The sequence below is a fragment of the Oncorhynchus masou genome, chromosome 32, assembly GCF_036934945.1.
Source record: "Oncorhynchus masou masou isolate Uvic2021 chromosome 32, UVic_Omas_1.1, whole genome shotgun sequence".
NCBI classification, from domain to species: Eukaryota; Metazoa; Chordata; class Actinopteri; order Salmoniformes; family Salmonidae; genus Oncorhynchus; species Oncorhynchus masou.
The window spans coordinates 67,548,603-67,566,855 of NC_088243.1; the positions used below are offsets into that span (position 1 = coordinate 67,548,603).

The 18,253-nt window shown below is 45.4% G+C and overlaps 1 protein-coding gene across 8 annotated transcripts in view; it reads left to right on the forward strand.

Moving 5' to 3' along the window:
* Window positions 1-18,253, forward strand: part of LOC135526501 (glutamate receptor 2) — a 64,206-nt gene that overhangs the window by 22,913 nt on the left and 23,040 nt on the right. For all 8 annotated transcript variants that reach the window (XM_064954924.1, XM_064954921.1, XM_064954922.1 and 5 more), the window contains exon 3: window positions 12,963-13,202. In XM_064954924.1, the coding sequence (XP_064810996.1) occupies window positions 12,963-13,202 (240 nt within the window). The remainder of the gene's footprint in view (window positions 1-12,962; window positions 13,203-18,253) is intronic.

An 18,253-nucleotide genomic window follows, 5' to 3' on the forward strand; every position in this document is an offset into this window, starting at 1 on the left:
ATTCAGGACAAAAAGTGAATTGCTCTGCCAATTTTTGTTGCAGTTTTACTTAAGTGACCTGTTGCAAACAGGATGCATGTTTTGGAATATTTCTATTCTGTACAAGCTTCCTTCTTTTCACTCTGTCATTTAGGTTAATATTGTGGAGTAGCTACAATGTTGTTGATCCATCCTCAGTTTTCTCCTATCACAGCCATTAAACTCTGTAACGGTTTTAAAGTCACCGTTGGCCTCGTGGTGAAATCCCTGAGTGGATTCCTTCCTCTCCAGCAACTGAATTAGGTAGGATGCCTGTATCTTAATAGTGACTAGGTGTATTGATACAGCTTCCAATGTGTAATTAATAATTTCACCATGCTCAAAGGGATATTCAATTTTTGTAATTTTTTTACATATCTACCAATATGTGCGCTTCTGAATTTGAGGGACCTTACAGATAATTGTATTTTTGGGTTCCAGAGATGAGATGGCCATTCAAAAATCATGTTAAACACTATTATTGCACGTAGAGTGAGTCCTTGCAACTTACAGTGCCTTGCGAAAGTATTCGGCCCCCTTGAAATTTGCGACCTTTTGCCACATTTCAGGCTTCAAACATAAAGATATAAAACTGTATTTTTTTGTGAAGAATCAACAACAAGTGGGACACAATCATGAAGTGGAACGACATTTATTGGATATTTCAAACTTTTTTAACAAATCAAAAACTGAAAAATTGGGCGTGCAAAATTATTCAGCCCCTTTACTTTCAGTGCAGCAAACTCTCTCCAGAAGTTCAGTGAGGATCTCTGAATGATTCAATGTTGACCTAAATGACTAATGATGGTAAATACAATCCACCTGTGTGTAATCAAGTCTCCGTATAAACGCACCTGCACTGTGATAGTCTCAGAGGTCCGTTAAAAGCGCAGAGAGCATCATGAAGAACAAGGAACACACCAGGCAGGTGTGAAGAAGTTTAAAGCCGGATTTGGATACAAAAAGATTTCCCAAGCTTTAAACATCCCAAGGAGCACTGTGCAAGCGATAATATTGAAATGGAAGGAGTATCAGACCACTGCAAATCTACCAAGACCTGGCCATCCCTCTAAACTTTCAGCTCATACAAGGAGAAGACTGATCAGAGATGCAGCCAAGAGGCCCATGATCACTCTGGATGAACTGCAGAGATCTACAGCTGAGGTGGGAGACTCTGTCCATAGGACAACAATCAGTCATATATTGCACAAATCTGGCCTTTATGGAAGAGTGGCAAGAAGAAAGCCATTTCTTAAAGATATCCATAAAAAGTGTTGTTTAAAGTTTGCCACAAGCCACCTGGGAGACACACCAAACATGTGGAAGAAGGTGCTCTGGTCAGATGAAACCAAAATTGAACTTTTTGGCAATGTTATGTTTGGCGTAAAAGCAACACAGCTCATCACCGTGAACACACCATACCCACTGTCAAATATGGTAGTGGCAGCATCATGGTTTGGGCCTGCTTTTCTTCAGCAGGGACAGGGAAGATGGTTAAAATTGATGGGAAGATGGATGGAGCCAAATACAGGACCATTCTGGAAGAAAGCCTGATGGAGTCTGCAAAATTTGATGTTATGTTAATGGACAAAAAATGTGATTTTCTTTCCAAAACAAGGACATTTCTAAGTGACCTCAAACTTTTGAACTGTAGTGTATATCTCAAAAACTTACTGTGCTGTTTGGTGTCCTGGGCACAGATTCAGCCTACTCATGGACTAAAAAGAACGCTCAAATGAAAATGTATCTAAAATATAATATACATTTACATTACATTACATTTAAGTCATTTAGCAGACGCTCTTATCCAGAGCGACTTACAAATTGGTGAATTCACCTTCTGACATCAGTGGAACAGCCACTTTACAATAGTGCATCTAAATCATTTAAGGGGGGGTGAGAAGGATTGCTTTATCCTATCCTAGGTATTCCTTGAAGAGGTGGGGTTTCAGGTGTCTCCGGAAGGTGGTGATTGACTCCGCTGTCCTGGCGTCGTGAGGGAGTTTGTTCCACCATTGGGGGGCCAGAGCAGCGAACAGTTTTGACTGGGCTGAGCGGGAACTGTACTTCCTCAGTGGTAGGGAGGCGAGCAGGCCAGAGGTGGATGAACGCAGTGCCCTTGTTTGGGTGTAGGGCCTGATCAGAGCCTGGAGGTACTGCGGTGCCGTTCCCCTCACAGCTCCGTAGGCAAGCACCATGGTCTTGTAGCGGATGCGAGCTTCAACTGGAAGCCAGTGGAGAGAGCGGAGGAGCGGGGTGACGTGAGAGAACTTGGGAAGGTTGAACACCAGACGGGCTGCGGCGTTCTGGATGAGTTGTAGGGGTTTAATGGCACAGGCAGGGAGCCCAGCCAACAGCGAGTTGCAGTAATCCAGACGGGAGATGACAAGTGCCTGGATTAGGACATGCGCCGCTTCCTGTGTGAGGCAGGGGCGTACTCTGCGGATGTTGTAGAGCATGAACCTACAGGAACGGGCCACCGCCTTGGTGTTAGTTGAGAACGACAGGGTGTTGTCCAGGATCACGCCAAGGTTCTTAGCGCTCTGGGAGGAGGAAACAATGGAGTTGTCAACCGTGATGGCGAGATCATGGAACGGGCAGTCCTTCCCCGGGAGGAAGAGCAGCTCCGTCTTGCCGAGGTTCAGCTTGAGGTGGTGATCCGTCATCCACACTGATATGTCTGCCAGACATGCAGAGATGCGATTCGCCACCTGGTCATCAGAAGGGGGAAAGGAGAAGATTAATTGTGTGTCGTCTGCATAGCAATGATAGGAGAGACCATGTGAGGTTATGACAGAGCCAAGTGACTTGGTGTATAGCGAGAATAGGAGAGGGCCTAGAACAGAGCCCTGGGGGACACCAGTGGTGAGAGCGCATGGCGAGGAGACAGATTCTCGCCACGCCACCTGGTAGGAGCGACCTGTCAGGTAGGACGCAATCCAAGCGTGGGCCGCACCGGAGATGCCCAACTCGGAGAGGGTGGAGAGGAGGATCTGATGGTTCACAGTGTCGAAGGCAGCCGATAGGTCTAGAAGGATGAGAGCAGAGGAGAGAGAGTTAGCTTTAGCAGTGCGGAGCGCCTCCGTGATACAGAGAAGAGCAGTCTCAGTTGAATGACTAGTCTTGAAACCTGACTGATTTGGATCAAGAAGGTCATTCTGAGAGAGATAGCGGGAGAGCTGGCCAAGGACGGCACGTTCAAGAGTTTTGGAGAGAAAAGAAAGAAGGGATACTGGTCTGTAGTTGTTGACATCGGAGGGATCGAGTGTAGGTTTTTTCAGAAGGGGTGCAACTCTCGCTCTCTTGAAGACGGAAGGGACGTAGCCAGCGGGCAGGGATGAGTTGTTGAGCGAGGTGAGGTAAGGGAGAAGGTCTCCGGAAATGGTCTGGAGAAGAGAGGAGGGGATAGGGTCAAGCGGGCAGGTTGTTGGGCGGCCGGCCGTCACAAGAAGCGAGATTTCATCTGGAGAGAGAGGGGAGAAAGAGGTCAGAGCACAGGGTAGGGCAGTGTGAGCAGAACCAGCGGTGTCGTTTGACTTAGCAAACGAGGATCGGATGTCGTCGACCTTCTTTTCAAAATGGTTGACGAAGTCATCTGCAGAGAGGGAGGAGGGGGGAGGGGGAGGAGGATTCCGGAGGGAGGAGAAGGTGGCAAAGAGCTTCCTAGGGTTAGAGGCAGATGCTTGGAATTTAGAGTGGAAGAAAGTGGCTTTAGCAGCAGAGACAGAGGAGGAAAATGTAGAGAGGAGGGAGTGAAAGGATGCCAGGTCCGCAGGGAGGCGAGTTTTCCTCCATTTCCGCTCGGCTGCCCGGAGCACTGTTCTGTGAGCTCGCAATGAGTCGTCGAGCCACGGAGCGGGAGGGGAGGACCGAGCCGGCCTGGAGGATAGGGGACATAGAGAGTCAAAGGATGCAGAAAGGGAAGAGAGGAGGGTTGAGGAGGCAGAATCAGGAGATAGGTTGGAGAAGGTATGAGCAGAGGGAAGAGATGATAGGATGGAAGAGGAGAGAGTAGCGGGGGAGAGAGAGCGAAGGTTGGGACGGCGCGATACCATCCGAGTAGGGGCAGTGTGGGAAGTGTTGGATGAGAGCGAGAGGGAAAAGGATACAAGGTAGTGGTCGGAGACTTGGAGGGGAGTTGCAATGAGGTTAGTGGAAGAACAGCATCTAGTAAAGATGAGGTCGAGCGTATTGCCTGCCTTGTGAGTAGGGGGAAGGTGAGAGGGTGAGGTCAAAAGAGGAGAGGAGTGGAAAGAAGGAGGCAGAGAGGAATGAGTCAAAGGTAGACGTGGGGAGGTTAAAGTCGCCCAGGACTGTGAGAGGTGAGCCGTCCTCAGGAAAGGAGCTTATCAAGGCATCAAGCTCATTGATGAACTCTCCGAGGGAACCTGGAGGGCGATAAATGATAAGGATGTTAAGCTTGAAAGGGCTGGTAACTGTGACAGCATGGAATTCAAAGGAGGCGATAGACAGATGGGTAAGGGGAGAAAGAGAGAATGACCACTTGGGAGAGATGAGGATCCCGGTGCCACCACCCCGCTGACCAGAAGCTCTCGGGGTGTGCGAGAACACGTGGGCGGACGAAGAGAGAGCAGTAGGAGTAGCAGTGTTGTCTGTGGTGATCCATGTTTCCGTCAGTGCCAAGAAGTCGAGGGACTGGAGGGGGCATAGGCTGAGATGAACTCTGCCTTGTTGGCCGCAGATCGGCAGTTCCAGAGGCTACCGGAGACCTGGAACTCCACGTGGGTCGTGCGCGCTGGGACCACCAGATTAGGGTGGCCGCGGCCACGCGGTGTGGAGCGTTTGTATGGTCTGTGCAGAGAGGAGAGAACAGGGATAGATAGACACATAGTTGACAGGCTACAGAAGAGGCTACGCTAATGCAAAGGAGATTGGAATGACAAGTGGACTACACTTATCGAATGTTCAGAATGTTAAGCTTACGTAGCAAGAATCTTATTGACTAAAATGATTGAAATGATACAGTACTGCTGGAGTAGGCTAGCTGGCAGTGGCTACGTTGTTGACACTACACTAATCAAGTCGTTCCGTCGAGTGTAATAGTTTCTACAGTGCTGCTATTCGGGGGCTAGCTGGCTAGCTAGCAGTGTTGATTACGTAACGTTACGTTAAAAGAACGACAATAGCTGGCTAGCTAACCTAGAAAATCGCTCCAGACTACACAATTGTCTTAGATACAAAGACGGCTATGTAGCTAGCTAGCTACGATCAAACAAATCAAACCGTTGTACTGTAATGAAGTGAAATGAAAATGTGATACTACCTGTGGAGCGAGGCGGAATGTTGACCGGGTTGTTGAAGTTCAATTCGGAAGACGTTGGCTAGCTGTTGGCTAGCTAGCTAGCAGTGACTCCTACGTTAAGGACGACAGTTGTTTGTTTTCAAAGATTCACAGTGATTTGTGTTGCTGTGTTTTGAAATACTGGATCCTGAAGACTGGACATGAATGGTTTTGTTCTAGTCCAGCACAGTCCAGGCCAGTCAAGGTGGTTTATTAGTTGAGTGCATATAGATGTTGTGGGATTATTTAAGATAATATTTGAAGAGGTATGTTTTCAGAAGATGGGCAGAAACTCTGCTGCCCTAGTTTCAGGGGGAAGCTGGTTCCACCATACTGGTTCCATCATATTGACCTACAGAGCATTTTCGGTCTTGATGAAGCGAATATCTGTGGCGACCAGGGTTGGGGTCAATTCCATTTAAATTCTAGTCCTTTTAGAAATTAAACCCAATTCTAATTCCACATTTTCCTCATTGAAAAACATTAAAGAGAATTGCAGTTTCAGTGTACTTGTCACGGCCGTCGTTGAAGGAAGACCAAAGTGCAGCGTGGTAAGCGTACATAGACTTTAATTTTAAAATGTCGCCAACAAAACAACAAATGAAAGGAACAACCGTGAAGCTTACAGGGCTAAGTGCCACAAACAAATTTAACTTCCCCCAAACACAAAAGGGAAAAAGGCTGCCCTGATTGAGAAACATACCCGGCCAAAACAAAGAAATACAAAAACATAGAAAATAGAACATAGAATGCCCACCCAAATCACACCCTGACCAAAACAAAATAGGAGACATAAAAAGCTCTATAAGGTCAGGGCGTGACAGTACTCCCTCCCAAAGGTGCAGACTCCGGCCGCAAAACTTGAAACTATAGGGGAGGGTTTGGGTGGGCATCTATCCGCGGTGGCGGTTCTGGTGCGACGTAGACCCCGCTCCACCTCTGGCTCAACCCACTTTGGTACTGCCTCTGGTGAGGGGACCCCTGTCGCTGATCCCGGACTGAAGATCCTCGTTGCGGGCCCCGGACTGAGCACCCTCGCTGCGGGCCCCGGACTGGGCATCCTCGCTGCGGGCCCCGGACCGGACACCCTCGTTGCGGGCCTCAGACTGGGCACCCTCGCTGCGGGCCCCGGACTGGAGATCCTCGTTGCGGGCCCCGGACTGGGGACCCTTGCTGCGGGCCCCGGACTGGGCACCCTCGCTGTGGGCCCCGGACTGGGTACCCTCGCTGCCGGCCCCGGACTGGGCAGCCTCGCTGCGGGCCCCGGACTGGGCACCCTCGTTGTGGGCCCTGGACTGGGCACCCTTGCTGGAGGCCCTGGAATGGCCCGTGGAGCAGGAACCGGACTCATCAGGCTGGGAGACCTACTGGAGGCCTGGTCCGTGAAGGAGACACGGGATGAACCAGGCTGGGGAGACCTACTGGAGGCCTGGTCCTTGGAGGAGGCACAGGATGAACCGGGCTGTGGGGGAGAACTGGAGATCTGGTGCGTAGCCTTGGCACCACTCTTCCAGGCTGAATGCCCACTCTAGCCCGGCACCTCCAGAGCGCAGGCACAGGTCGAACTGGGCTGTGGGGGAGCACTGCAGCTCTGGTGCTTAGCACTTGCACCTCTCCTTTTGGCTGCATGCCCACTTTAGCCCGGCATGTGCGGGGAGCTGGAACAAGCCTCACTGGGTTCTCCTGGCAAACTGGGGATACCGTGCGTAGAGCTGGCCTAGGATAACCTGGGCCGAAGAGACGCACTGGAGACCAGGAGCACTGATCCGGCACAATCCCTCTTGGCTGAATGCCAACTCTAGCACAGAAACTGCGGGGAGCGTGCAGAGAGCACACCGGGATATGAGAGCTCTGGATATGAGAGCACTGGAGACACACGACGCAGAGCCGCATAACCTGGTGCCTGACTAGTCACTCTCTCAGGTCTATAACCTGACTCCGCCAATCTCCCTGTGTGCCACCCCCCAAAAATGTTTTGGGGCTGCCTCTCGTGCCTGCTTCGCTGACATGCCTCCTCATATCACCGCCACTCTTCCTTCATTGTCTTTATCTACTCCCATGGACGGCGATACTAAACAAGCCTGCCTCCAGGGTCCCTTACAGTCCAGGATCTCCTCCCATGTCCAGGAGTCCCTTTCACAACGCTGCTTGGTCCCTTGTTGGTGGGAAGTTCTGTCACGGCTTTCGTTGAAGGAAGACCAAAGTGCAGCGTGGTGAGCTTACATTTACTTTTATTTTAAAATGTTGCCAACAAAACAACAAATGAAAGAAACAACCGTGAAGCTTACAGGGCTAAGTGCCACAAACAAAGTTAACTTCCCACAAACACAAAAGGGAAACAGGCTGCCTAAGTATTATTCCCAATCAGAGACAACGATAGACAGCTGTCCTTGATTGAGAACCATACCCGGCCAAAACAAAGAAATAGAAAAACATAGAAAATAGAACATAGAATGCCCACCCAAATCACACCCTGACCAAACCAAATAGGAGACATAAAAAGCTCTCTAAGGTCAAGGTGTGACAGTACTTCCTGAATTGACTGGAATTGAAATGGAATTGACCCCAACCCTGGTTGTGTTGACCTCCAAACTCCATTACTCATAATTACTATGGAAGCCTAACAAACTGAAATGAGAAGACATGCTTGGGGTGCAGGTTAGTGCAGGGGAACTGGAAAGTCTTCCCACGGAGAGATGCAGTCAATTAGGGCTGAACACATAACTTTCACTCTGTAGTTATGGTAATGACTCCATTTTCACCCAAATAACTACGTAGCACTCACTCTCACAGGGAAAGTTCACGTTCCACTGTCTGTGGCCACTTGCTCTGGGCACAGTTTACCATGGTGGCAGAAGTTGTCTCAACACTCTCAAGTGTCCTGTCCTGGTCTCCATCTATCTGATGATAGACCATAATGCTGGTCGTTAGTCGTCTGCAGTAGTTACTCATTTTGGTCGACACTTCATCTCTAGTTGTTTGAGTCTGATATTGATTCCACCTGTCATTATTTTGTTCTTATGTTATTACAATTAGAACTAGTGATGAGGATTTAGTTGCTGGAATGCTGTTGTATATTTATTTGTCAACTCAAACACACACACACAAACTGACATCACACTCCACAATGGAAACTGCACGACATTGTTGGGATTACAATTTACAAATCCCCCAAATCTGTGTTACAGTTATCTTCTCCAAACATTACTCAGATTACACCTAAGTAAGTCTCCACTGTATGGTTCCCTCCAAAACAACAGAGATAAGAAGTAGAAACTTGGTTGGAAAGCATAGCGAATGGACACGGCACTGAAATAATAATATCATTTTCTGTCAGTCTGACCTCAAATTTCCCAATTAGGACCAAAGAGTTTCACCCAGACACTCTAGTCTAGAGGGGATATTTCCCAATGCAAAGTACAGTGCACTTTCCTTGGAAACCGGTTATACAGTATGTGACAGGCATTTAATGCCTTTTCTGATTCCTCTCCTTTTCTTCCAGTAACAGTTTTTGTGGGTTGTTTTTGTCTTGGGATGGGACATCATTGGATATTTTGATTTTGTGTGGGAAATTTGGTTGGAGACATATCATTGTTCGATCTTACAGTACAGCACAGCCACTTAGGGCAGAATTACAGCAGTTAGCGTGTGATACAAATTTGATTTGATCAGATGCCACATCAATGGATGGCGTGCCGTGTCATCAACTAAAAGGATTAGGGTTAGCGTCACAAAATTGATGGAGTGATTGGACCGCCTTAAACAATGCTATCCCCGATGACCCCTGACAACCTTTTAACTGACAGACAAACTTGACATATCAATAATGATTTTGGCAGGATATGAATGTGGGGCTGATAATTGGAGGCATTCAACTGAAATGTCTGCTTGGCATTAAGAGTGGCGTAAGGGACTTGTGAAATACTTCAGTGTTGAAGGAAGTAGGAGAATGTTGTGGTAAGATACTTGGTGGTGTCACTCTGTTTTGCTTTGGAAGTTGCTCCATATATTCCAAGTAGCTTGGGTGTCCATATTTTCGAAGTAGCTTATGTGGATGATCATATTCACTTTCCCCCCACTTGTTAGACAGAAATTGTTTCTGCCAATAGAGTATGCATTCAACTAGGCCCAACAACTGATCAAACCTAAGTCCAAACCTGATGATATTCAAGCCTGTCCAGCATTGTCACAAACCTCGCCGAGGATGGTGCCTCTTTCTGTTCGGGCGGGGCTCGGCGGTCGTCGTAGCCGGCCTATTAGCTGCCATCGATTCCCTTTCCGTTTGTTTTTGGTTATTGGTTAATTGGGTACACCTGTTTTGTATTAGGGTTTGTTTGTAGGGTATTTAAGGGCACTTGGCCCGCTGGGTATTTGTGTGGGCTTGTTTCTTGTTACTCTGTGTTGGATGGTGTTATTTTGTTCTTGTCGTTATTCGCCGGACTATTTCTGTCCTGTTGTTTGGACTGGCAACTTATATACGCCCTGTGTGTTGGCGTGACCGTTTTTGTTGCGCTGGTGAATAAATTTGAAAAACGACTGAACCCTGCTCTCTGCGCCTGATTCCACCCACCACTCCTAGTTATCGTAACAAGCATGTTAACATCAAAGATGGCCATCACAGCCTATAAAGATGTAAAGCAGCAAGATGCCCATTTTAGCCGAGGCAGCTAATATCTAATGGGTAGACTCCAATCCCCCAGTGTCAGCAAGTCAACACAGTTTCACCGTGCTAGAGGCCAATGATTAATTGGATTAATTACAATGGACAGACATACATGTCCAAGTCAATAAGGCTGATTAACCTACACTTGAACAATAGACATTTGCAAGCGACACCCCAATATGCTGACCGTTGACCAAATGTTGTATGAATACAGCTGAACCACTGAGCCATTTAATATTCATATTTACAGTACCTATGCACAGCTACAGTCGCTATGCATCATGTATATTACAGGACTTCTGTTTGTAATTCATGTGATGGGGCATAGGGATGGACTCACTCATTTGGGAACGTGCAATAGTGAACTGTGTAATGTAACTAATTGCAAAATAAAAGGGCTGTGCAGGGTACAGGAATCATGGATGCTGAGATTATAGGCATGTGCAATAATATTATGTGCACTGCTCAGGGACGGATGATAAAGGGTAATGTATATGAGGGAGGAGAGAAGTTATGGGGAAGGGGGGGTTGATGTCCTTCAGCTTTTTTTTGTATTTTTTTTTTAATTTGCAGGTTTGATGTTATTTCTATCGCAGTGCATTTTCTGGTAAGTAAAGCAAATATCTGTGAGAAACAGACAATAAAGAATGATCTAATCTAATGATAGATGGATTATACCAATCTCAAACAGAGGTGATTGTACGGAACCAATCTATAGTCGATCTATAGTGTATTATATCTACAGTATGGAGAAAACATCAGGAAAAAGGAGACAGAAACCACAGTGAAACCAACAGAAACACGCCACATACAGTAAGAGAGTAAACCAACTTTAATTGCATATGAATAAAAGCCCGTCCTTAAATTAGCATGGTCTTCCTTCCCAGCACAAGCTCTCCAAGGAACAATAAATAGTATAGGCCACAGCAGAGCCATGCGGGACAATAGTATAGGCCACAGCAGAGCCATACTGGACAATAGTAAAGGCCACAGCAGAGCCATACGGGACAATAGTAAAGGCCACAGCAGAGCCAAACGGGACAATAGTAAAGGCCACAGCAGAGCCATACTGGACAATAGTAAAGGCCACAGCAGAGCCATACGGGACAATAGTAAAGGCCACAGCAGAGCCATACTGGACAATAGTAAAGGCCACAGCAGAGCCATACGGGACAATAGTAAAGGCCACAGCAGAGCCAAACGGGACAATAGTAAAGGCCACAGCAGAGCCATACGGGACAATAGTATAGGCCACAGCAGAGCCATACGGGACAATAGTATAGGCCACAGCAGAGCCATACGGGACAATAGTAAAGGCCACAGCAGAGCCATACGGGACAATAGTATAGGCCACAGCAGAGCCATACGGGACAATAGTAAAGGCCACAGCAGAGCCATACGGGACAATAGTATAGGCCACAGCAGAGCCATACGGGACAATAGTCTTGGCCACAGCGGAGCCATACGGGACAATAGTATAGGCCACAGCAGAGCCATACGGGACAATAGTATAGGCCACAGTAGAGCCATACGGGACAATAGTATAGGCCACAGCAGAGCCATACGGGACAATAGTAAAGGCCACAGCAGAGCCATACGGGACAATAGTATAGGCCACAGTAGAGCCATACGGGACAATAGTATAGGCCACAGCAGAGCCATACGGGACAATAGTATAGGCCACAGTAGAGCCATACGGGACAATAGTATAGGCCACAGCAGAGCCATAAGGGACAATAGTATAGGCCACAGCAGAGCCATACGGGACAATAGTATAGGCCACAGCAGAGCCATACGGGACAATAGTCTAGGCCACAGCAGAGCCATACGGGACAATAGTATAGGCCACAGTAGAGCCATACGGGACAATAGTATAGGCCACAGTTGAGCCATAAGGGACAATAGTATAGGCCACAGCAGAGGGACAATAGTATAGGCCACAGTAGAGCCATACGGGACAATAAATAGTATAGGCCACAGCAGAGCCATAAGGGACAATAGTATAGGCCACAGCAGAGCCATACGGACAATAGTCTTGGCCACAGCAGAGCCATACGGGACAATAGTCTTGGCCACAGCGGAGCCATAAGGTACATATAGATGACGGTGCCATAGTATAGCCCTGTATTGTACTGAATCTTTCAACTATCTCTCAGGAGAAGTTTTGAACCTCAAATGGCCTACCTATGAACGTAACTCAAGCAGAAACCACAACTGCTCAGAGTATAGGACTTACAGTATTTATGGCTCCCGAATGACAGCGGTCTAAGGCACTGTATCTCATTGCAAGAGGCGTCACTATAGTTCCTGGTTCGAATCCAGGCTGTATCACATCCAGCCGTGATTGGGAGTCCCATAGGGCGGCGCACAATTGGCCCAGCGTCATCCGGGTTTGGCCAGAGTAGGCTGTCATTGAAAATAAGAATTTGTTCTTAACTGACCTGCCTGGTAAAACTTTATTAAAATATAGAGCGGGTCATATCAATGTCCATAGATATCCAACATGAAGATTTGATGAACTGTCTTTCACAATGGTTGCACTTTTTCTTACATACATTCCCACTGTATTGAATTCTAGAATAAAAGCCCATAACATTTTTACCAGTAGCTTTGAAATATTGTGCTGTTGTAAGGAAGAGCTCCCCAGGCATTGCATATGGACAGCAGAAATACAGGAATCACCTCAAATAAGCCACTCCAGTGGCAGAGACTCCTTTAGACAGTAGAAAGTTCATAAACATTCACACTTACATTTGTTACAGAACTTGTTTGAAGCCAATTGTCTCACAGTATAGCTCATTTTTAGAATCTTCGGTATCTTCTAGTTTATGTCCTGTAATGACCTTGTTTTAATGATGGCGCAAATAAAAATGTATGTGAAAACAGACAATAAATCGCATCTTATCTTCATGTAACACTGTTATCCAATACTTAAGTACACTTCTCCTCATGACTGTTTTGCGACTTCTCTCGTTTCAGTCTGTTCCCAGTTCTCGAGAGGAGTTTACGCCATCTTTGGATTCTACGACAAGAAGTCGGTCAACACGATAACGTCGTTCTGTGGGACTCTGCATGTGTCATTTATCACCCCCAGCTTCCCACTGGATGGAACTCATCAATTCATCATTCAGATGAGGCCTGACATCAAAGGACCCCTACTCAGCCTCATTGAGTACTACAAGTGGGACAAGTTTGCCTATCTCTACGACAGTGATAGAGGTAAGAGATACTAGTTTAACAGGACAGAATCTACCCCATTTAAATGAAAATGATAAAAGTCACTGGCTGACTACTTCCACTATGAGCAAACAAATATAAAAAGTTTTGTTCAAATCAAAAAGGGTGCGGTCAAAAAGACGATTGATTTCATGTGTAAAGACACTAAGGACAACAGGTTTGACTCATCAATAAATCAAACCTAAGTCAAACCCTTGATTTGTTGAGTCGAGTTTGGTAGCATTGGGTTGGAACAAGAGTCTGGACATTGTTTTGGTCACCCACCCACCCACCCACCCACCCACTCACTCACTCACTCACTCACTCACTCACTCACTCACTCACTCACTCACTCACTCACTCACTCACTCACTCACACACACACATTCCTTCACACTCTTCACATACAGTACAGTGCTTCTACTCTCTGTTTATTATCTATGCATAGTCACTTTACCCCTACCTGCATGTACATATTACCTCAATTACCTCGACTAACTCGTACCCCTGCACATTGACTCGGTACCGTTCACCTTACCACAGAGGGGTTATATTAGTGTGTAGCCCAAACTGTTAGGACGCTACAGACAGAAGTTGACAGATCGGCTGTACCGACTTCAGACGAGTCCCAAGATGCATGTGGGGGTCGTAGATCAAACGGAGAACACCATCGTGTTCGTGAGGGTCTCATCTTTTCATAGAGGCCAAACCATTTGTATGCTACAGCCAATTTCATGAGAAGACTGATTTTCAGGATGTCTAGCTCCATCACTATTCACCGCAGATGCAGAAGTGAGACATTAGCGGATGCGCTGGATTGAGATTGAGAATGCAAAAAAAACATATCTCTAGCTTTAACAGACAGATTTTGGGGGAGATTATTTTTCTTATGCTAATTTGATTTTTGCGGGGGAGCGGACATCAACTCTGGGGGCTTAAACAAGTCATTCAGAATGTTCTCACTTGTGTGGAATTAGAAAACGAGGCTTTTAAACTATAAACAATTTCCTAGTTACAAACACTTCCGTCAAGATGGCTTCCCCCTTCCTGACACACTCAAACCAGGAAGTGACTATGGGTGTGACTAGGGAGTGACTGGGGTGGAACCCACAGCCTATACATATCTCAAGGAACTGTGGAACCTTATGGGTTACAGAATAAAGAACACTGCTTTTTGCCATTATTCAATCTTGACATAGAGGTTACTGTATAAATAATAAATAAAGAGGACATATTTTTTACAAACACTGTAAAATTCCTGAAGGTTGAAGAGAAGACAAGTACTGTATATGAAACCCAACTGTGATTAAATTATATTACATTCAAACTACACCTGCACAGGTATTCATGGAGTGACCGCCCTCGTGTCAACACATCTAAAGCTAACTAGAAAGCACTCAAACAAATGAGAGAAGACTAGAACTGTCTATGCACTGCAAAGGTTATGCTTCTAGACTGTTTGCCATACATTTGATGTGACACGTTACATCCACATAAATGAGACACAGAGAGAGTTCATAGCAGTACCGCACACTGAGAAAGGTACCAGGAGAACACGCTGTAAAGGGCATTGTGCTGCATGACAAACCACTTGTCAGATATTATCAACTAGGACCATTGCACCTCCTGTGTGAGAGCTTGTTTCATGGCTCGCAGCAAAGTAGGAGGGCAGTTCCCTGACAGTGAGGGTTTTGGACCTTCGGGCGGTGGTCCCCACATGTCCTGAAGAGTAGCTGGGTTTTCAAGTTTCTGTTGTATAGAACTCAACCAACAGAAAAAAATATATATTTTGCTAGAGAATGACCTTGCTTTTGAAACTGTCTAAAAGTCTACGCACTCCAGAAATATTCAGGTGAAGTGATTGTTATAGCCCCAGTTATTTTTGTCTATGTGCATGGAAGCTTTCAACCTTGTTGATGCTTTTCAGTATTTTTTATTTGCTGTGTCGTGTATTAGGCTAAGGATGATGCATTGAGTTGTTATCCCGGGGGATAATGCAATGTCAGACAGTATTTACCCTTTGTGATGACACCACTTGGCTTGACACTACTGTGAAAAGGACACAGGCCTAGCCTTCCCCAAATGAAATCACAGTCCATGTGACTGTCCTGATAGCAAGGCTACACGCAGTGGTGTAGTTGTAAAACAAATAGGTGGGTAAACGCTGATCGCTTTCCGCGGTGAGTAAAGTAACGCTTCCTGTACTTTCAGTGCATTTCTCTGCAAACGGTGGGTAAACAGTCACGCAAAATAAAAACATTAGGTAAACGGTATTTACATGCGGTTAAGATGCAGTACAGCACTAGTTACAAGGCTTTCAACAAAGAGTTCCATAGTCTAATTTTTGTACCGGAGGCAAGAGTAATATGCATAATACATATCATTGGGCTTGTATAAGAGTAGTTGAAAGGCACGATAGGATCCTATTACCTTTTATTATATGATGCTATCAGTCTTCATTTCCATGATGTCAAAATGAGAGTGATTTTGGATAGCAGTATGAAGTAGCACTTTCAGTTGGAGTACAGTAGGTGATGATACCTGATGATAGAAGCTAAGGGCGGGTTTCCAGAGTCACAGTGGAATGAAAGGCTGACCTAAAAGAGAGAAAATCTGAATGTGTGATTTTTACCACTGTCTTTATGGACCAGCTTCTAACCTCAACACAGTGTGGTAGTGCTACTGGCTAATACAGGCTCTACTCTCTCTCTCGCTCTGTGTCTCTCTCTCTCTCTCTTAAATTTTAGACATTTAGCAGACACTCTTATCGAGAGCAACTTACAATTATTGCATTCCTCTCGGGACAACCACATACCACATGTTGTCTCTCTCTCTGTCTCTCTCTATTTCTCTCTATCTCACTCTGTCAATCTCTCTGTCTATTTCTCTCTCTGTATGTCTCTCTGTCTGCCTGTCTCTTTCTTGTACTCTCTAATTGTCTGCCTCTCTCAATCTCTCTCACGCTTTCTCTCTCTTTTCTACACTCTCTCTCGCACTCAATTAAATTCAAAGGGGCTTTATTGGCATGGGAAACATATGTTTACATTGCCAAAGCAAGTGAAATAAACATTAAACAAATCTGAGAAGAAACAAATTTAACAACAATATCAACAATAAAAAATGTACAGTAAACATTGCACTCAATAAGGTTTCAAAAAGATAGACATTTTATCTTATATTATCAGCTGTGTATAGTGTTTTAGCAATGTGCATATAGTTGTACTATGAATAGTGGGGGAAGATATGGTGGTATTTACAATCTTGTTTGTGCTCCACTGGTTGCACTATTCTCATGGCAACGGGCCACAAATTGTTCTGCTGTGATTGCACATTGCACATTGTTTCACCTAACAGATATGGGAGTTTATCAATGTTGGGTTTGTTTTCAAATTCTTTGTGGGTCTGTGATCTGTAGGAAGTATGTGTCTCTAATGTGGTCATACATTTGGCAAGGAGGTTTGGAAGTGCAGCTCAGTGAGCACATATCGTGTCTTCTCTTGAAACCTCTCTCAATAGTAAGGCTATGCTCACTGAGACTAGTCATACTCTTAATTCTTAATTTTGTATACTCTTTGTTTAGCGCCAGATAGCATTCCAATTTGCTCTGTTTTTTTGGTTGATTCTTACCAGTATCTTTTTGATTTATCATAACTTGGTTGAGTCTAATTGTGTTGCTGTCATGGGGCTCCCAGAACCAGTTGGCTGAAGGGACTCTTCTCTAGGTTAATCTCTCTGTATTTGAGGGCGTTGTGGTGGAATGTGTGGGCATCGCTTCCTTACAAGTGGTTATAGAATTTAACAGCTCTTTTCTGGATTTTGATAACTAGTGGGTATAGTCTAAATTTTTGCTCTGCATGCATTGTTTGGGGTTGTACCAGGAACACAAAGTATATTTTTGCAGAATTCTGCATGTGGTCTCAATTGGGTGTTTGTCCCATTTTGTGAATCTTTGGTTGATGAGTGGACCCAAGACCTCACACCCATAGAGGCAATGGGTTCTATAACTCACTGAAGCATTTTTTTGCCAGACCCTAATTGGGATGTTGAGTTTTATGTTCCTTTAATGGCATAGAAGGCCCTTCTTGGCTTGTCTCTTAGATCGTTCACAGCCCTGTGGAATTTACCTGAGGTTTTGATGTTTAGGCTGAGGTAGATAAAATATTTTGTGTGCTAAAGGGATACAATGTCTAGCCAGATGTGCTGTCCTGGAAACTGGACCTTTTTTGGAACACAATTATTTTTGTCTTACTGTGATTCAATGTCAGGGCCTGAGTCTGACAGAATCTGTGCAGATTATCAAGACGCTGTTGTAGGCCCCCCTTGAATGGGAATAATAGCACCAGATCATCAGCAAACAGTAGACATTTGATTTCCGTGTCCGGTAAGGTGAGGCCGGGTGCATCCCTGTCTATTGTTCTAGTGCCCTCGCCAATTCATTGATATAAATATTGAAGAGGGTGGGGCTCAAGTTGTCTCACCCCACGGCCATGAGGAAAGAAATCTGTGTGTTTACTGCCAATTTTAACTGCACACTTATTGTTTGTGTACATTGATTTTATAATGTCATCTGTTTTTTCTCCCACACTGATTTCCACCCATTTGTATAGCAGACCCTCATGCAAAATTGAGTCAAAATACTTTTTGAAATCTGCAAAGCACGAGAAGACTTTGTTTTGTTAAGGTTTATTTGTTTGTCAATAAGGGTGAAAGGGTGTATACGTGATCTGTCACGGTATTTTGGTAAAAAGCCAATTTGACATTTGCTCACGTTTTCACTGAGGAAATGTTGAAGTCTGCTGTTGATGATACTGTAGAGGATTTTTCAGATATTTATGTTGAAACAGATTCCACGGTAATTATTGGTGTCAAAGTTGTCTCCACTCTTCTGGATTGGGATGACCAGACCTTGGTTCCAAATATTGGGGAAGATCCCAGAGCTGATGATGAAATTTAAGAGTTTAAAAATAGCCCGTTTGAATTTGTGGTCTGTATATTTTAACCTCATAGGCCTTTTTGGGTTGGAGGGTTTGTATATTGTCCTGTAGCTCATCCAA